This window comes from Falco punctatus (assembly GCF_963210335.1).
Source record: "Falco punctatus genome assembly, chromosome: 15".
NCBI classification, from domain to species: domain Eukaryota; kingdom Metazoa; phylum Chordata; class Aves; order Falconiformes; family Falconidae; genus Falco; species Falco punctatus.
The window spans coordinates 14,314,003-14,329,372 of record NC_137595.1 but is presented as its reverse complement, the minus strand read 5'-3'; the positions used below and the strand labels follow the sequence as shown (position 1 = coordinate 14,329,372).

Sequence of the window (15,370 nt, the reverse complement as noted above, 5' to 3'; positions counted from 1 at the left end):
CTGAGGGAAGCATTCAGTACAAATACTGGTTTTGCTACTGCCTCTACTGTACCAGCACTGCCAGCTTATCAGCAGAGATGACAATGGAACAATCGTGGAGTTGCAATCTGTGAAGTGCTATTTGTTTTCTAATCCTATGTTAGCTTTGGTGCATTTTTTGCTTTAAACAAATTGAAAACTTTCTGCAGGTGCTAAGAATATTATGAGAGTTGTAAACTGAACAAAGCACTGTGTCACACTCATCCCTACTTAAACTGTAAGTCAGCACGCAATTCTTGTACCACTATTTATTTTCCGACTCTTTTTGAGGAAAAAAAATAAAATTGAGGAAAATTGTCTGTTTGAGTAACAGCCTTAACCAGACCCACCAAGGGCTTTGAGGTGACTTCAGTTCTGCACATTATTGTGCTAGAACATCATATATAGTGGTACAAGAATTGCATGTTATGTTATGACTTCCAGCATCATCTTTGAGAATCTAGCACAATAATGTGCAGAACTGAAGTCACCTCAAAGCCCTTGGTGGGTCTGGTTAAGGCTGTTACTCAAACAGACAATTTTCCTCAATTTTATTTTTTTTCCTCAAAAAGAGTCGGAAAGTAAGAAAGCACTTATTGTACTGTTTCTTTAAATAAATAACTTGCCTCATATTTTTAAATATTTTTTCTTGTTAGATTCAAGATGGTGGCTCCAAATGCAAAACTCCTAAAATAGTCTAGAACAATTGAACAGAGAAACATGCTAATGTTATATTTTTTGAAAAACATTTAGTCCATCATAAAACAGCTGATCAGTATTAATTGTTTTACTTTGCCAGAGAAAACTTGTCCCATAACTAACATATTTTTAATTTCTTAGAAAAATAATTACGAAGTCTTTGCTTCATGGACACTAATCACACTAGAAGTCATCAACTTGCAGAGGTTTTGTTTGATTTCACCATAGAAAAATATTGTGTGTTTACAAAGAACCATTTTCAGCATCAAATCTCACTCTGTTTTGGAATGTTCATATATTATGACCAAAAAAAAAAAAAACCCAAACCAAAACCCAAAGCCAAAAATCAAACAAACAAAAAGCATAAATACCCAGCAGTCCCATCACACTCCTCAAAGGCTAACATGAGAAAAGATGTATATGACTGGATTGTTTATTCCAGAGCTCAGCAGTCAATCGGTGATACACCGATATTGACAAGGATGGAAATATCAAATGCTTGGTGATCTGCCAAAAAGTTGCATGGTATCTCTTACGCATTTTCTTTTTCTCTCTCCAGGGAGAAAGAGCTCTGTACAGCTTCATGCACAGAAATCTGTTTTGAAGGATATGCTGATCAAAGGAGGGGCCTGAAAATTTCAAGTCAAGAACCAGGAGAAAAATGTATACCACAGCTAACTTTTATTGTCACATCTAGAAAACATTTAATACTCTCCAAACTCAAAGTCAACAGATGCATGGTATAGAAGAGTGTAAAATTTATACTCTTAATTGTTAGTTCAGAAAAGCTCTGTAAAAGCAGAAAATCTCTGCCAATATTAGACTATACTGAGGCCCACTTGTCCTTTAATGTGGCAGTGGGGGAAGAAAAGCCACCTTACTGAAGTTATACAACTTCTAGAACAGAAAGGGAAAACAAGTAAACCAACCAACTCAAAAGAACCCCATGCCTTTGCAAGCAGACACTCTACTTTGCTAACAGCAGAACGTGCCTTCATTCTTTACCTTATTCCTGGTTTACTCTACACCTAACTCCAGGTCCCACTTGCGTATGGCCATCTCCAGCTCTCCTGAACACAGTTAACTGAACTCACTGCCTATTTGCTGTGGCCACTATTACGAGATTATGTAGCAAAACAAGAATATCCAGTTGTTGGTCATTGATTTATCTATAAAACAGTAACTGTAAAAATGATAGAAGAGGTTCTGTACTAGACAGTCTTGTGAAACAGTTTATTACTTAAGCATTAATGACCCGTTTAGAGGTCTTTACTGGTCAGGTAATGACCAGCTAAAGGAGTTAAGGGCCCGAGGCAAAGCACTCTAATAAAACCCTGCATACAGCATGTGTTTGGTTCCTCCAAATTCTATTAGGAAAGAGAAGCGTAAAGGGTAATGAAAGACATGTCCAAGAGGCACTCATATCAGCCCTCTCATTTTATATTTGGCATAACACACATGGCCTTATTCCAGCAGCACAAATCATTCCTTGTTTATACTACCACCTATCACGGAGAAGAGCAGTAACTACAGCCGAAAATGGCCAGTCATGATGTTAAGGACCCTGTTGCTTTGGGCAAATAAACCTTCGTCCATCTGAAGGAATCAGTCCTACTATTTGAACACCCAGTATCCTTTGCACCTACAGCGAATGCATGCTTGAAAGAAAAAGAAGGGAACCAATATGTTGCCAGGTACGTCAGCCAGTCCTGTCAGTCCTAAATCCTACTCTAGCAGTTTAACAGTGGAGGGATTGTTTTCTGTATTCCTATGCAATTCTACTTGAATATGAATGTCCACTTGCTTTTTACTGTTTGCATTATGAGGAAAGGCATATTAAAACAGGAGTTTAATATTGATATCTCCACTTTAAGACTGAGACAGAACAGCTGTATATATATGTACTTGCCAGTAAATTAGAAGCCAAGGGTTGGAACTGTACCCAGGGCCTCACTCTTGGCTTCAGAGGCAGGTAAAACACTCAGGCCCACATAACCGCATCTCACTATTACAGCCCCACAGCATCATTGATTTTGGTCCTGATTTATAGCATCATTTGTTCTTGATAAGAGCCACTTGCCAGCACTACTCAGAAAAAAAGTAAAATACAATTCAAGAGTGGAAATTAAAAAGAAGAGAGGCTAAGAGACTAAGAAATGCTAGAAAAATGTGCAGAGATTCCTGTATTTGCAGGATAAGATGTTCCAGGTACAAGCAAGTTTATTTGCTCAGCATTTACTACTGTCTCATCAACAATAAAATTAGGATAAAAGGCATTCTGATGACTCAGTCAAAAAGTGACTTCATTTCACTGTCACTTCTATGACTATACTATATTTTGAATCTTTATTTTAAAAACCATTCTGTAGTGTTTACATGACTAATTATAATAGCTTCTTTAGAGCATTTCCTTTTTTTTTTGTGTAATCAGCCTTTTAAGCCATGTTCAAGGCTTATTTCATATCTTAACAATCCTTCAGAGCCATTGCAACTAACCATATAAATACAATACACACTAAGCCAAATTTAAGTTTAACTCCTGTACTGAGTAGAAAAATGATGGCTTCATACTTACACCTTCCAATTTTCAAGGTCAGATATCTCACTGCTTTATTTCAGATAATCTCAAGTGATCACAACACAATCTAGGCATTTACTGAAATTAAATTTTCCATTAAAAGTGGGCAGCTTATAAAACATACACAATGTTATTAAATAGATACGATTACTTCTACAGCTGTATGCTTTGAAGGGCTAAGGATACAAAAATAAAATCCAGGCCCTAACTAGAAGTGATTTTGTGCATGCAGCACAAAGCCTGAATTCAAACCAGAAAATTTATTCATTTTTTAGAGTCAAATTATAAATTTTTGCAACACAGGGTTAACTGCAAAAGTGCTGACACAACAGTAAGTATATAGTGGCGCCTGCAAGCGGTGCTGTAATTAATCTAAGTGTACTGTCATTACACTAAACGCTGCTTCTGCAGGATCATTCCAAATCATGAAGCGCTTTCCCTCTTTCTCAGATAACATGCAGTTTATTTCCAATCATGTACGTTTCCAGTTGTGGCATGACTTGCTAAAGAAACATTAGGTCTTGAAGCAATATCTTAATCAAATCAGAATTTTCTTCTGTAAAACAAATCTTTGGCTTTTGGAGAATTAGTAACATCTAATGCCTTAGGATAGAGATGTGAAACTGTGAGCTGAAAAATGCACTGCTGGAGACCATACTCAGCCTTCTTGCTTCTAGCCATTTACAAGTACATCTATCTAACCTCCTACCTACACACCTACACTTTATATGGTCATAAACCACCAATACAATATCTAAATTATACCCTGAAAACTCCAGGTTTGAAATAGGTTGTATGAAAATTCACCTCATGTGGTTTATTCATTTCTGCAAGAATAGGCTTTGATTCCTTTTGGATGGAAGTCATTTAAACAAAGCCCAACAGCAAACATCCATAAATTAAAGCATTATTGGTATTTATGCAAACAGATACGCGTAAACTGAGTGAATTCTGTGTAAAAGGCTTGATAAAACCCCAAAGAAGTAGAATCTTGTATATAAACCATTAACTGCATTTACAAAGTTATTAAGTACTTTGTAAATTAATACTTCAAAATACATCCTACAAGGAAAGGAAAAAAACCTTGTATCCTGTCTGGAAACCTGTTTATTCACATGCATTTAAGATTTTTCCCCTACTACCTCCCACATCCACTGAAGTCACAGTGTTGTAATAAACTAAGAAAATATGGAAACAGAATGAATTCAAGTATTTCACTATATCTATTTGAAGCTGGTAATTTATAATGGACAGACATCTATCCAGAATATACTGACTTGACTTTAACATAAGCTATATTTGAAGCAATTGTCTGCTTCAGGAACTTTACAACCAAGCTACTATGACTATGTTTACAAAATTAAAAAATATATACCAGAATTACTCATTCTTAACTTTTGTTATGTGGGTCATTGATTAAAGACCAGTTGGAATTCTACAACAGGACTTCTATAATAGCAACATTAACACGGAATTGGTATGCTATATTAATGTAAATCACTTTGTAAAACTGTTAGGCTCTTCAGCGTAGTGCTGGGTAAATTAATATACAGAAACTGAAAAAGTACACAGTAAAAGGCAAGGACAAGATTAGAAACTGTAGCCACTGGGCCAGCACAGACCACTAAGTTATTCAGCGTCTTCACCCTTTGCATACAGCAGAGTCGCAAGTGAGAATTAGCCAAACCATCTTCAGATTAAAATACACTAACACCAGCAAGCAGATGGAGCATAATCTCTTGTGCTAAGGCTATCATGGTGCAAAGTCAAGTTACGTTTTTCAACCAATAAATGTATTGCATCTAGTAAACAAAGAATACCGCAGTACACATATATACTCAGAGAAACCACAAAACATGCCTGATGACTACTCTACATTTCAGGAGTGAATAATGATTATAGGCATATGGTCCTAGCCTATAGTGTGTCAAAACCTAGAGAAAGTAATATTAACAAAGTAATCATACTTATTCTTTCATATCTAAAGATGGCAGTCCACAAACATTTTAATTTAGCAATAATTTTGCTCCCTTCCTTGTGCTGGCAGTGGCATTCATGCAACTGCACAGGCAGATAGACCAGGAAATTAATCTGGCTGCAAAGTAATTTCGCTCCCTCCCATTCCCCCTTTCCCTCCACTTCACCCCCACTCCCACTCCACACCCCCCTCAAAAAAAAAAAAAAAAAAAAAAGCTTTCAGCAGGATCATTTGCTTGATCTGCTTCACAACATGACATTCTAAAAGCCAGTACCAGCACAAGGCAGACAGAACAAACACATAGCTGGGGTAAGACTGAAAGGCAGGATGGCATTTTTCCTCTCCTGCCAGCCTTTGTATATTCCAGGTTTAAAGTGAAAGAAGAAACACAGCTACAATTGACAGTGTCCAGGCTAGGGATATTTTACAGATGCCTAAAAAAAGTATCCATGGTTCATTATCCCCTTTGTCTTTTCAAGCTTTCCAACATTTACCTTTGGAAATCCAAACTACCCCTGGCTCAGATAACCACATACAAAACATATGACTGTAACAACTAACAACATTGCCATGTCCTCTGTGCCAGGCAGCAGTAGCACATCAGGCTATCACTGTAGAACTGGAAAGGCCAAACTATGCCAGCTCTGCTATAGCTTGTAGGCATACCTGTAGTAAAGAAGATTCAATAACATCCACAGAATGTGCTCATGGAGTTCACCAATTTACTTGGTGGGATAATTCCCTGAAGTACAGAGACTGCCAAAAAGCTGTTGAGGAAGAACATCTGAGGCCAATGTCCTAAAACATTCAGAAAAGAGGTGACCAAGGGTGCACTGTCCCCTGTTGACTGAAGAAAGACATCAGCACTAAGAGACAAGGCAGTTAAATTGCGTGGCAGGTCATATTCCACCATTAGCCACACTGGCCAACTCTGAGCATCACCATGACACAAGTATGCTTGAGAGCCCAGGTGTCCATAGCAGGTTTGAGGAGCCAGAGACAGGTTCTCAGCTACTGCCTCCACACCTACTTAATCCACCTTCATATTTTTAACATACTTTCCTCAGCAGCTTTAAAGACCTGCTACAACCCAAAGCAGCAAGTGACACTGGGAAGCAACTAGTGCTTTCCTAGATGCAAAACACCGCACCACGGTGTGGAAGTCATGGTCACATAGGTCCTGCTGAACCTCACAGGCAATGTGTACGCTCCCATGTTACAACAGCAGTTCACATCTGTCAGCCAAGACTAGAAGTGGTGATCCTGGTTATTTTGTCACTTCCTACCTGCTAGAAGACATACAAACACTTCAGACCAAAGACCCAACCCAACCCCCTTCAGGTGAATCCCAGGCCACAAGGCTACAGAATCAGACTTACTTCTGGCGCTGTGACTGCTGCATTTTCGGTTGTGTTGTGGCTCATCTTCAGATGGGTGCATAGAGGCCAGTTTCTCCAGGATAATCTCTCCCAGACGAGGGCAGCAGGTTCTGCCCCTCAGGGTGCTGACAGCCCCAAAGCCATGTTTTCTCTGTCACCAGCTTATTACAGAAAAGCCACACAATACTATTAAGGCAGAAACATTGTTGAGGTTTTTGCTAGTTTTAAGGAGACAAGATGGGCTCAGATATCTTGCATCAGAAGAGGGCTGTAGGCACCAGATCATTAGTGGGCAGATACAACCCTGAGTCAGAGGCTTATGCCAGCCCTAAAAGGCAGGAGCTCAGACATCACCGTGGATCTTGCATTTGCTAGTGGCTAAATCTAGTGATTAGTCAGCACTGAGAGCTGCTGAATCACTCTTCAAAGGCACCTATCTCCCTGCTTACATCAGCTAGGCAGCCACCGCACTTCACTTAAATAGTCTGGGCTCTCCATCTGCAGCCAGTACCCTTTTACTAAGCTTGCACAATGCCTAAACTATGATACATAAGTCTGATCCCTGACTTGCCACTATACCTGCTAATAAAATAATAATATTGACATGCATAACAAAAACATGCATATGATTTTGTTTTAATTGTTCATATAATTTTCCTGATAAATATTATATTGCATTTCAAATTATTTTATCTTCTGTCTTTAAAATCATGAATATATTTGAAAAGAACTTTAAAAGATGTTTAATTTTTACTGTCTCTCATTATTAATTGTTTGGGCATTAATTATTTTGGATTAAATGAATGTCGGCATTGATATTCATAGAAGACAAATGACATACTGAGCAGATGAGACAATTAGCACGAATTACTTCAATAAGCCTAAACTCCCCAAAATCTCTGCATCATTAAAAAATGCCTTTGACTAAAAAAAAAAATCACAGGATTAATAACATATTTTATTACTGTGATTCTTTAATGTTTTACTGACCGTGACAGACTTCACCTGGCTACATCTGAATTCTGTCAACTCTCATCGTAACAAAACCCAGTCCTGAAGGTAAGGTGCTCTCCACAGGGGCCAAACAAAAGCAAATCAATATTTTCTAGCTAAAGGACAATCTTTGAGTCAAGATCTGTGTGAGGAAAATCTTTAGCCAATTGTTAGAGGAAACTAACTACTTGGAAACAAATAATAAGCAATTAAACTTATTGCTTCAGAATTTAATAGAAGTTTTAAAAACAGTGGCAATTATCTTCTCATGCTAGTGGATGAAAATAAATGTTAGCAGCACTTAAAAAAAATATGCATGCAAGAGAAAATATTTGTGAAATAAAACAGAAAAAGAAATAAAGTAGAACTTCTGCTCCTCATTGATAAAACTTAACAAAAGGCATATTGGTGTATAGTGGCTTTGTCCATGACAGAATTTTGGGATTGTTCTAATATCCATTTTGACAGAAAATGGCTGTTAAGCCCTGTGTAAAGAATACCTTTGAAAAATTTCTTCTTTTTTGTTTCCTTTTTATAACTGAAATCAATTAAACAATAATTAAGAATTGATTTTGGAATGCTTAATCCTGCACATTTGTGCAATTTTTTTTAAGTTGGGGTTTGATTTTTTTTTTTAATTATTATTTTTTATTTTTTTTTTTTTTCTTCTGGAAAGATGTAAGTAGCATTGAACAAAATCCTCAAGACTTTTCTTACCAAACAGTGGGATTTATTACAGACAGGCAAATCCTACTCTCCTTATTTAGAGTGCTCCTATCAAAGTCAACGACACTGCAGCATCCTTTAAAAAGAACAGAGCTTACACTGTATCACCCACTGGAGTCAACAGGAGCGCCAGGGGGATGATAAACAGAGCTATGTTTCAGAAGTACTTTAACACCTAAACAGAGACAAATTAGAAACACTTAGGGAAGATGTGTATAAGTAAGGTTAATACAATTCCACAGAATGTCACAGTTCAATTCAGATCTCCAATCTGTCCACTCACAGCGTGGCAAAAAGTCAATATATGTATTTCAAGAACTATCAGTAACTTCCCCACTAAATCCTGGTTTTACTACGAACACGTGAGTCTTCCAAAAGACACAGGTTACATCAAACAGAAACATCTAATATGTCTGTACTTGAAGGCTGTGAGAAGGACCTCATCCGACCACGAGAGGGAGAATTGAATCATACACATTGTTTATTCACATATATTTCCATCTCAAATCAAGCTCACAAGGAGGGCATTTCATAAGTTCAGTACACTCAGGTGACCCACCCCTGATCAAGTCAGCACTAAGATCCCTGCCTACACACACTTAAAGCAGCAGGGAGCAAAACCAAATCCTAGAACCTCTCTTTTATCAGGGGATGTTGAAGCACAGTCAGGAATGGCGGGGTCACCAGGGACACACCATTTGAAGAAAGCAGGGTCTGAGTTTTCGTAAGGATCTTAGGAAAGACTCAGGAAAGCTGCAACTGAGATTCTTAATTTTTTTATTCCAGATTCAGCTGTACTTTGTGGTTTTCATCTCAAAATAAAACACTAGCATATGCTTTTGGGGCTACCTATTTCTGTAGTCCCACTTCACATGTGCCACTGGTGCTCCTAAGTCTGTATAGGCGGGCTGGCTGATTTTTATGTAGGCTTTTAGCCACTGGGTTTAATTCCTAATGTTCCTGCTATTTTGGATTTTGCCTGCTAAAAAGTCTCCTATTTCTTGTGTGGAAGATGGCAACAACTACGACTAAAGCCCCCCAAAATTCAGAAGGTCCTGATAACACAGTATTTTCCAGGAAGAACATGGGACACTGAAACCTGATCATTTCCCCACGTCTGCAGACAGAGTTTGCTGACAACCCCTTTCAAGCCTGCTGCAAAGTTCATCTATTTTTTGGCCACCGGGGAAGTCACAGACTGAGGGATGTATGAGGCTGTCGTGAGAGGTTTATATTTATTACATTTATTGCTTTTGATAGCAATAAGTAAGAGTAGTCCCTGCTGTACAGGACTTTGCTGATATGCAATAAGTTCTTATGTTCTGGTTGTGTTTCAGTGCTTGGAGAAGTGCAGAGTAATGGAAGTAAAAAAATAAATTACAACATGTGGGTTTTTTCACCCAGCTTCAAAACAAAGTCCTATTCCTCATTTTTCAGGATCCACCATTACTCATGCTTACTCCTGAGGATTGGCTTTATTTACAAAAGAACTCATAACCATATGCCATAAAGTCTATCTCAAAGCCTCCCTGTGTTATTTGTGACTGGAATAATCACAGACCATTTATGAGAAATTTGAGGCAGTATTAAGTATAGAGCATATTTTGGTTGTTGGCCAGGATGTCTGGACCTTTTACTGTACTAAAATATATTATGCTAATCTCCAGCCAGCAAAAGGAGATGGGAAGAAAGCTCTGTTCAAGCAAAGAATATCACAGCAGATGTGACTGGGTGCCAGACCTTACTTGTCAGCAGATAGATTTGGAAACCCCATCCCAAACCAATAGGAGTTTCTTAATCTACAGATGTGTAACAAACAGCTACTGATCTCATCATCAAAACAACAATACCCGATTCACATTCTGCTGCTTCTGAGGCACGCAGTTATTTTACTCCCTTGGATTTTAAATTTCTTTTTCTTTTCAGAACATGACTAAAATCTAATCCTACGTATAGAAACTATTTATAAAAGCCAGCTCGTATCTGAGATGCAACAGCGATATGAGAACACCTGAGCCACATTTACTATACCATTACAGCTGCAACAAAATTAACAAGCTGACCTACCAGAGACGGGAGTCAAACCAAACTTTTCTTGCACAATGGCAAAAGCTTTGTTCAGAAATAGGTCTATTTAGATTATTTTATATTATAAAGTTTTATGTACTTAAGCATCAAAGAGGAAATTTTGCAACTCAAGACACAGAAAACCAACTGCTGTTAAATTACTACGCCACAGCTGTACTGAACCTACAAAAGCCACAGCTCACCAGCCCATTTTCCAAGTGTGTGGAGAAACCAGCTGCAACTACATCATCCCGTGTGATGCTGCAAAGAAGCATCTTAAGAATGTACAGGTATACTGTACACATGATAATATACATGCCATACACCATGCCTATACATAATACATATATATCAATCCCCTGTATTAGCATACAGCATATAAACAATACCAGCACCTACAAAGATGTGTATACACGTATATATAAACAGAGCTATATAAGAGTTCTCTAAAGCCCAAGAACTCTCCCTAGCACACACAGAGGACTTGTTCATGGATGGTGTATCCTAGATAAATGTGCAGAATGCACTCAATAACGGTGGAGCTGGTATGTCCCCAAAGCTATTGGGCAGGGCAGCGGGGCTGCCACATGACTTCCCTTGTTCCTGCAGCAAAGCACACAGGAGAGGGCTGGAAGGCACAACTGCTCCACTTCCCTGATCAAAGTGTTTGTTCATAGGCAAAAGGGGAAAGGTCCTGCCCTGAAAGACTGCCAGCACTGACACAGCACAATCAGTTTATTTAGGCGGGTACTTTTTGGAAGGTTAAAAAATCTGCAAAGTTTTAGTGAGTTTTGCAAGTCCTGATGAAAGCAGAAGTTCTCAATGGACCGGTAAAGCCTGCCAGTGATACTAGAAAATATCGATGCCGGCACTTCTGATAAGCAGGTTAACCTGTAATGCTTCAACTACTATCCTTGGTGTCACTAACTGCTTCCTCCTGAGCGTAATTGACTCCAGGGGAAAACAAAAGAGGGGATTTTGTTTTGACAAATCCACTGCAAGGCACCACACTAAGGTGCCAAAGGCTACTTTGTATTTACAATGCTGATGATACGAGCAACTCAGAAGTTTCCTGACCTCAAGTACAAACACAACATGAAAGGTGATATATCAAACTGACACTACCAAGCTAGGGGAAAAAAAAAAAAAAAAAAAGAAAAAAGAAAAACACCTCAGATTTATACCAGGCTTGCCTGCCTAGCATAAATACTAACATCAAGCTATGCAGGCTTTGTTATAGTGCTGCTTAAAAGTTTTGTGATGCAGCACAAGGGCAAAGCAGTCCAGAACCAAACAGAAAATGTTTCCAAACATAAAATTATAGGACAAAGAAATCTGATGAACCTGGAAAGGAGTTTTCAGTTCACAGAGGCTACAGCACATTCAGGCTTCTATTAATCTCCCTTCACCTTATGCTTCATCTTACATCCACCCTGCAGGCTGTCAGCACCACTCTACTTACTGTTCCTACACTTATTTTTTCCCCCCCACCATTCGCTTGTGCACGTGTGAGCCCTATCCTTGGAAGGGTTTCAAAGGATTTCAAGCAAGCCCTTAAAACATGCACCTTCCAGAAAGTATTTGAACCCCAGGCTTCTTTTAATTGTGGCATTAATAAAACTACCCTTAGAAAGTCCAAACAAAACCAGGCTTTTTTCCCCCAAAAAAAGGTTCCTGTTGGTTATCTGGAATCAAATAGAGTATTCCCATGCTCAGGTTTGAGGTCACCCCATCTGTACTTTTGGGGTAAATTGTTAAGAGTGTTTATCCATTTTGACCTGTATCTCAATTAGTTCCAACAGCACAGGCCAAAATCTGCTTACTGTGTTCTAGGACATTCCCACACAACCGAGGCAAAAGAGATAATTTTTTTTTATAAGAAAGCAGAGATAGATAAAAATAGTATTCCATAGTATCTAAACAAAAGTAATAACACAGAGGAAATTTTGCTATAATGGTACATGAGTTTGAATGACCCCTTAAAAGAGAGACATTAAAACAAGTTCCTCACTATACAAAAGATAAAATAAAAACTTTGATCATAAGTGAGTATATAGTAAAAGCAGACACTTATAACACTAAGTTTTGTAGTGCTTTCTATATCCTTTCACACAGAATAGGCTAATATTTTGAATATTTTGAAAATAATAAATTTGATAACATGGAGGTAGTATTGCATTTCCTCCAAAGAACATACATTTGAATAACAGAATTTATAATATGAGCTCTGTATCATAATTTAATTTAACCATGAAACCAATTTCTGCCTTCAACATTTTATGTTTTACGGTATGAAACAGAACATTATTTGCTGTAATGTAGTTTATTTAACCTTAACCTGATGTGGTGCAACAGTGAATACAGATACACTCAAAATGTTAATAATATGACACGCTGAGCTGATTAAAATTTCAATTGTGTTTCCTCCATCTCCTTTGGAAAGTTAATGAATTAATGAATCTTTAAAGGACAGTCAGGGAGGCCTTAAAAAGAAGATGCCTTTTTGAGTAAGGAGAGAAAGTGGCAGATTACAACTTAATGGCTTCAGAATAATGGTAATTTCCCTATTTTCTTCACTTGCCTTAGCTCAGCTAATGGCTTCATTAGTGTCCACACTCTCAAACGAATAATAGAGGACCATGTCACATCCATCTTAGTCACATCACAATAAAACCGTTAAATACAATTCAGCTACCTGCCTTCTGCCAGTCTGTGCTAAGAGGCAGAATTAGCAGCACAATCAATACAGAAACTGTTATTAGATTTTTTTTCTTTTTTGAAAGAAGTGTATCATCAGGTATAATCATGCATTGCTATTTAACTGTAGTGCAAATTTTATGCTGATCAGGTAACTAGAATTACTCAGAAAGGACATAAAATGAAGGGGAAAAAATTCTGCTTACTTTACACCTATTGATCAGAAAACTCCCAAATTCCAGCTCTTTATTTGATAAAATTGATGGATAACCTCAAAGTCAGCAGAGATATGTCAAATTCTTCCTGACATCTCCTATATCAAATCATTTCACAAACCAGGCTAATGAAGCAGCTAAAAACTTCCTTGGCTTTAGCTACCTCTGTCTTGGGAGAAGAGAGTCCATTCAACCAATTAAGATTTTTTTGGGGGGAAAAAAAAAATAAATCTGTGTAACTGAATACAGCTCCATCAAAAGGTATGAAGACTGATGCAACAGGTTCACAAACTGATCTTGGAACTGTAAAAACAAATGAGAATCATGACTTTTTAAAATACTTTATAGGATTTTAATTTTCAAAGGAGTTGCATTTCAATTATTTTGTGATCATTAGTTTTAAACTGGATTTAAGCAGCATTGTTCATTTCTACTCATTATATGGTTTGGCTACTCTGTACAACATGAAATCTCTGTTCAAGCATATTTTTCTCATTATATACATATTTTGTACAACAAACATTATGCAGGCTCTTTAACAATAGTAGTTGAAACATGCACACTTGGCAAAATCTAATGCACAACTACTATTATCCTCTACTTTTTATCTGTGGAAACCAAAGGAGCAAGCTCCAACTTCTACCTAGCTGAACTGCAGCTGGCAGTAACACACAAGTAACAGGGGGAGGAAAATAGCCCATTTAATATATAACGAAAATCTCAAATGCTTCAGGCAAAATTCTGTTCTCAGATCCACACCACAGATCCTGACTCCAGTGCTCTGCCCCTTCTTGACCTGAGTATCTAACGCTACCAGAAGCTGCTACGGACATGTAGAGGCAAAGGTTTATTGGATCATACCAATCTAAGGCAGGATTTTGCACAAAAGGATTCCTGGACTGATTCCTCAGTTCTCTACACAACACTGCCACAACCACATCCAACTGACATCCAGGAAGAAACTGCTTTGTAAATCTTAGAATACACGATGTGCTGGGCATCTGCACTTGTCAGCTGAATAAATTTTTCTGACAACATAAATCTGATCCCACTGAGAAACCTTTTTGAAAATACATTATTGACTAAAAATATTTATATGCAGCACTTTTCCTGTTAGCAAAGGTAATATATTAACTGCTCTACCATTACTGCAAGTAACTTTAGGCCTAAGATAAAGTATTTTCGTATGCAGGCTATACATCCATTTTGAATTAAAACATGATGCTGATATTAAACTAAATCACAGCTGAAGTCTGTCTTAAACAAATCTTGAATGATACCTGCATTCTAATTTTTGAGCAATTAGTAAATGATGAGACCTTAATGAGAAATACTGCTTTCGAAATATGTAGCTACAAGTAGACGTGAAATACCCTTTTTTCCATATTATGACTGTTTATCATTTTAGTTCTTAGTTGTTATTTTACAAAGGATTCAGTGAATTTCCACAGACAGAAGAGGCACAGACGATCACCTACTTCTTGTCTACCTTAGAACACAAAAACCTTATGTATACAAATAAACCCATACAACCACCACAAATCAACACCTCTCTGAGTCAGTCTACCATTGGATTTCTCAGAAGACTAGTTCATAGCTCACTGTCGAAGGACTTTCTCCTAATGTCCAGGCATACAGTCTTGGCCTAAGCCAATTCCCATCAGAATGGAGGAGGAAATCTCCACAAACACATTTGCCTCTTAGACCTCAGAATTTATTTAATGGCATCATGGTAGACCCCAACTTTTTATTGTAAATGTGCCAGTTAGGGCCCCAAGTAATTCTATGAGTAAGCACAAAGAATTTTATCTAAAAACAGGGCAAACCCAATGGGTCATAACTCAAGATGCTGTTATAGCATCAGTATTAGAGCATTACCAAGTACAGCAAACCCAGATGTGACATTTATTATTTGACATCAAATGGTCACAGTATTGCCTATGCTTTTTTAAAAAATAATTAACTTTGAGCCCATCACTGAAACAGAACATTTAAAAAAATGCAACAGTATTTTTTTTAT

General features: G+C 37.7%; 1 protein-coding gene across 5 annotated transcripts in view; it reads right to left on the bottom strand.

Moving 5' to 3' along the window:
* The window catches only part of AFF2 (ALF transcription elongation factor 2), a 349,278-nt gene that overhangs the window by 304,529 nt on the left and 29,379 nt on the right, over positions 1-15,370 (bottom strand). Inside the window, exon 1 of one of the 5 annotated variants that reach the window (XM_080365659.1) lies at positions 6,653-7,307. The exons of the other annotated variants lie outside the window; for them this stretch is intronic. Within the exon in view, the coding sequence (XP_080221785.1) occupies positions 6,653-6,675 (23 nt within the window). The 5' untranslated portion in view covers positions 6,676-7,307. Of the gene's footprint in view, positions 1-6,652; positions 7,308-15,370 lie in introns of those variants that run through there. 5 annotated transcript variants of the gene reach the window in all.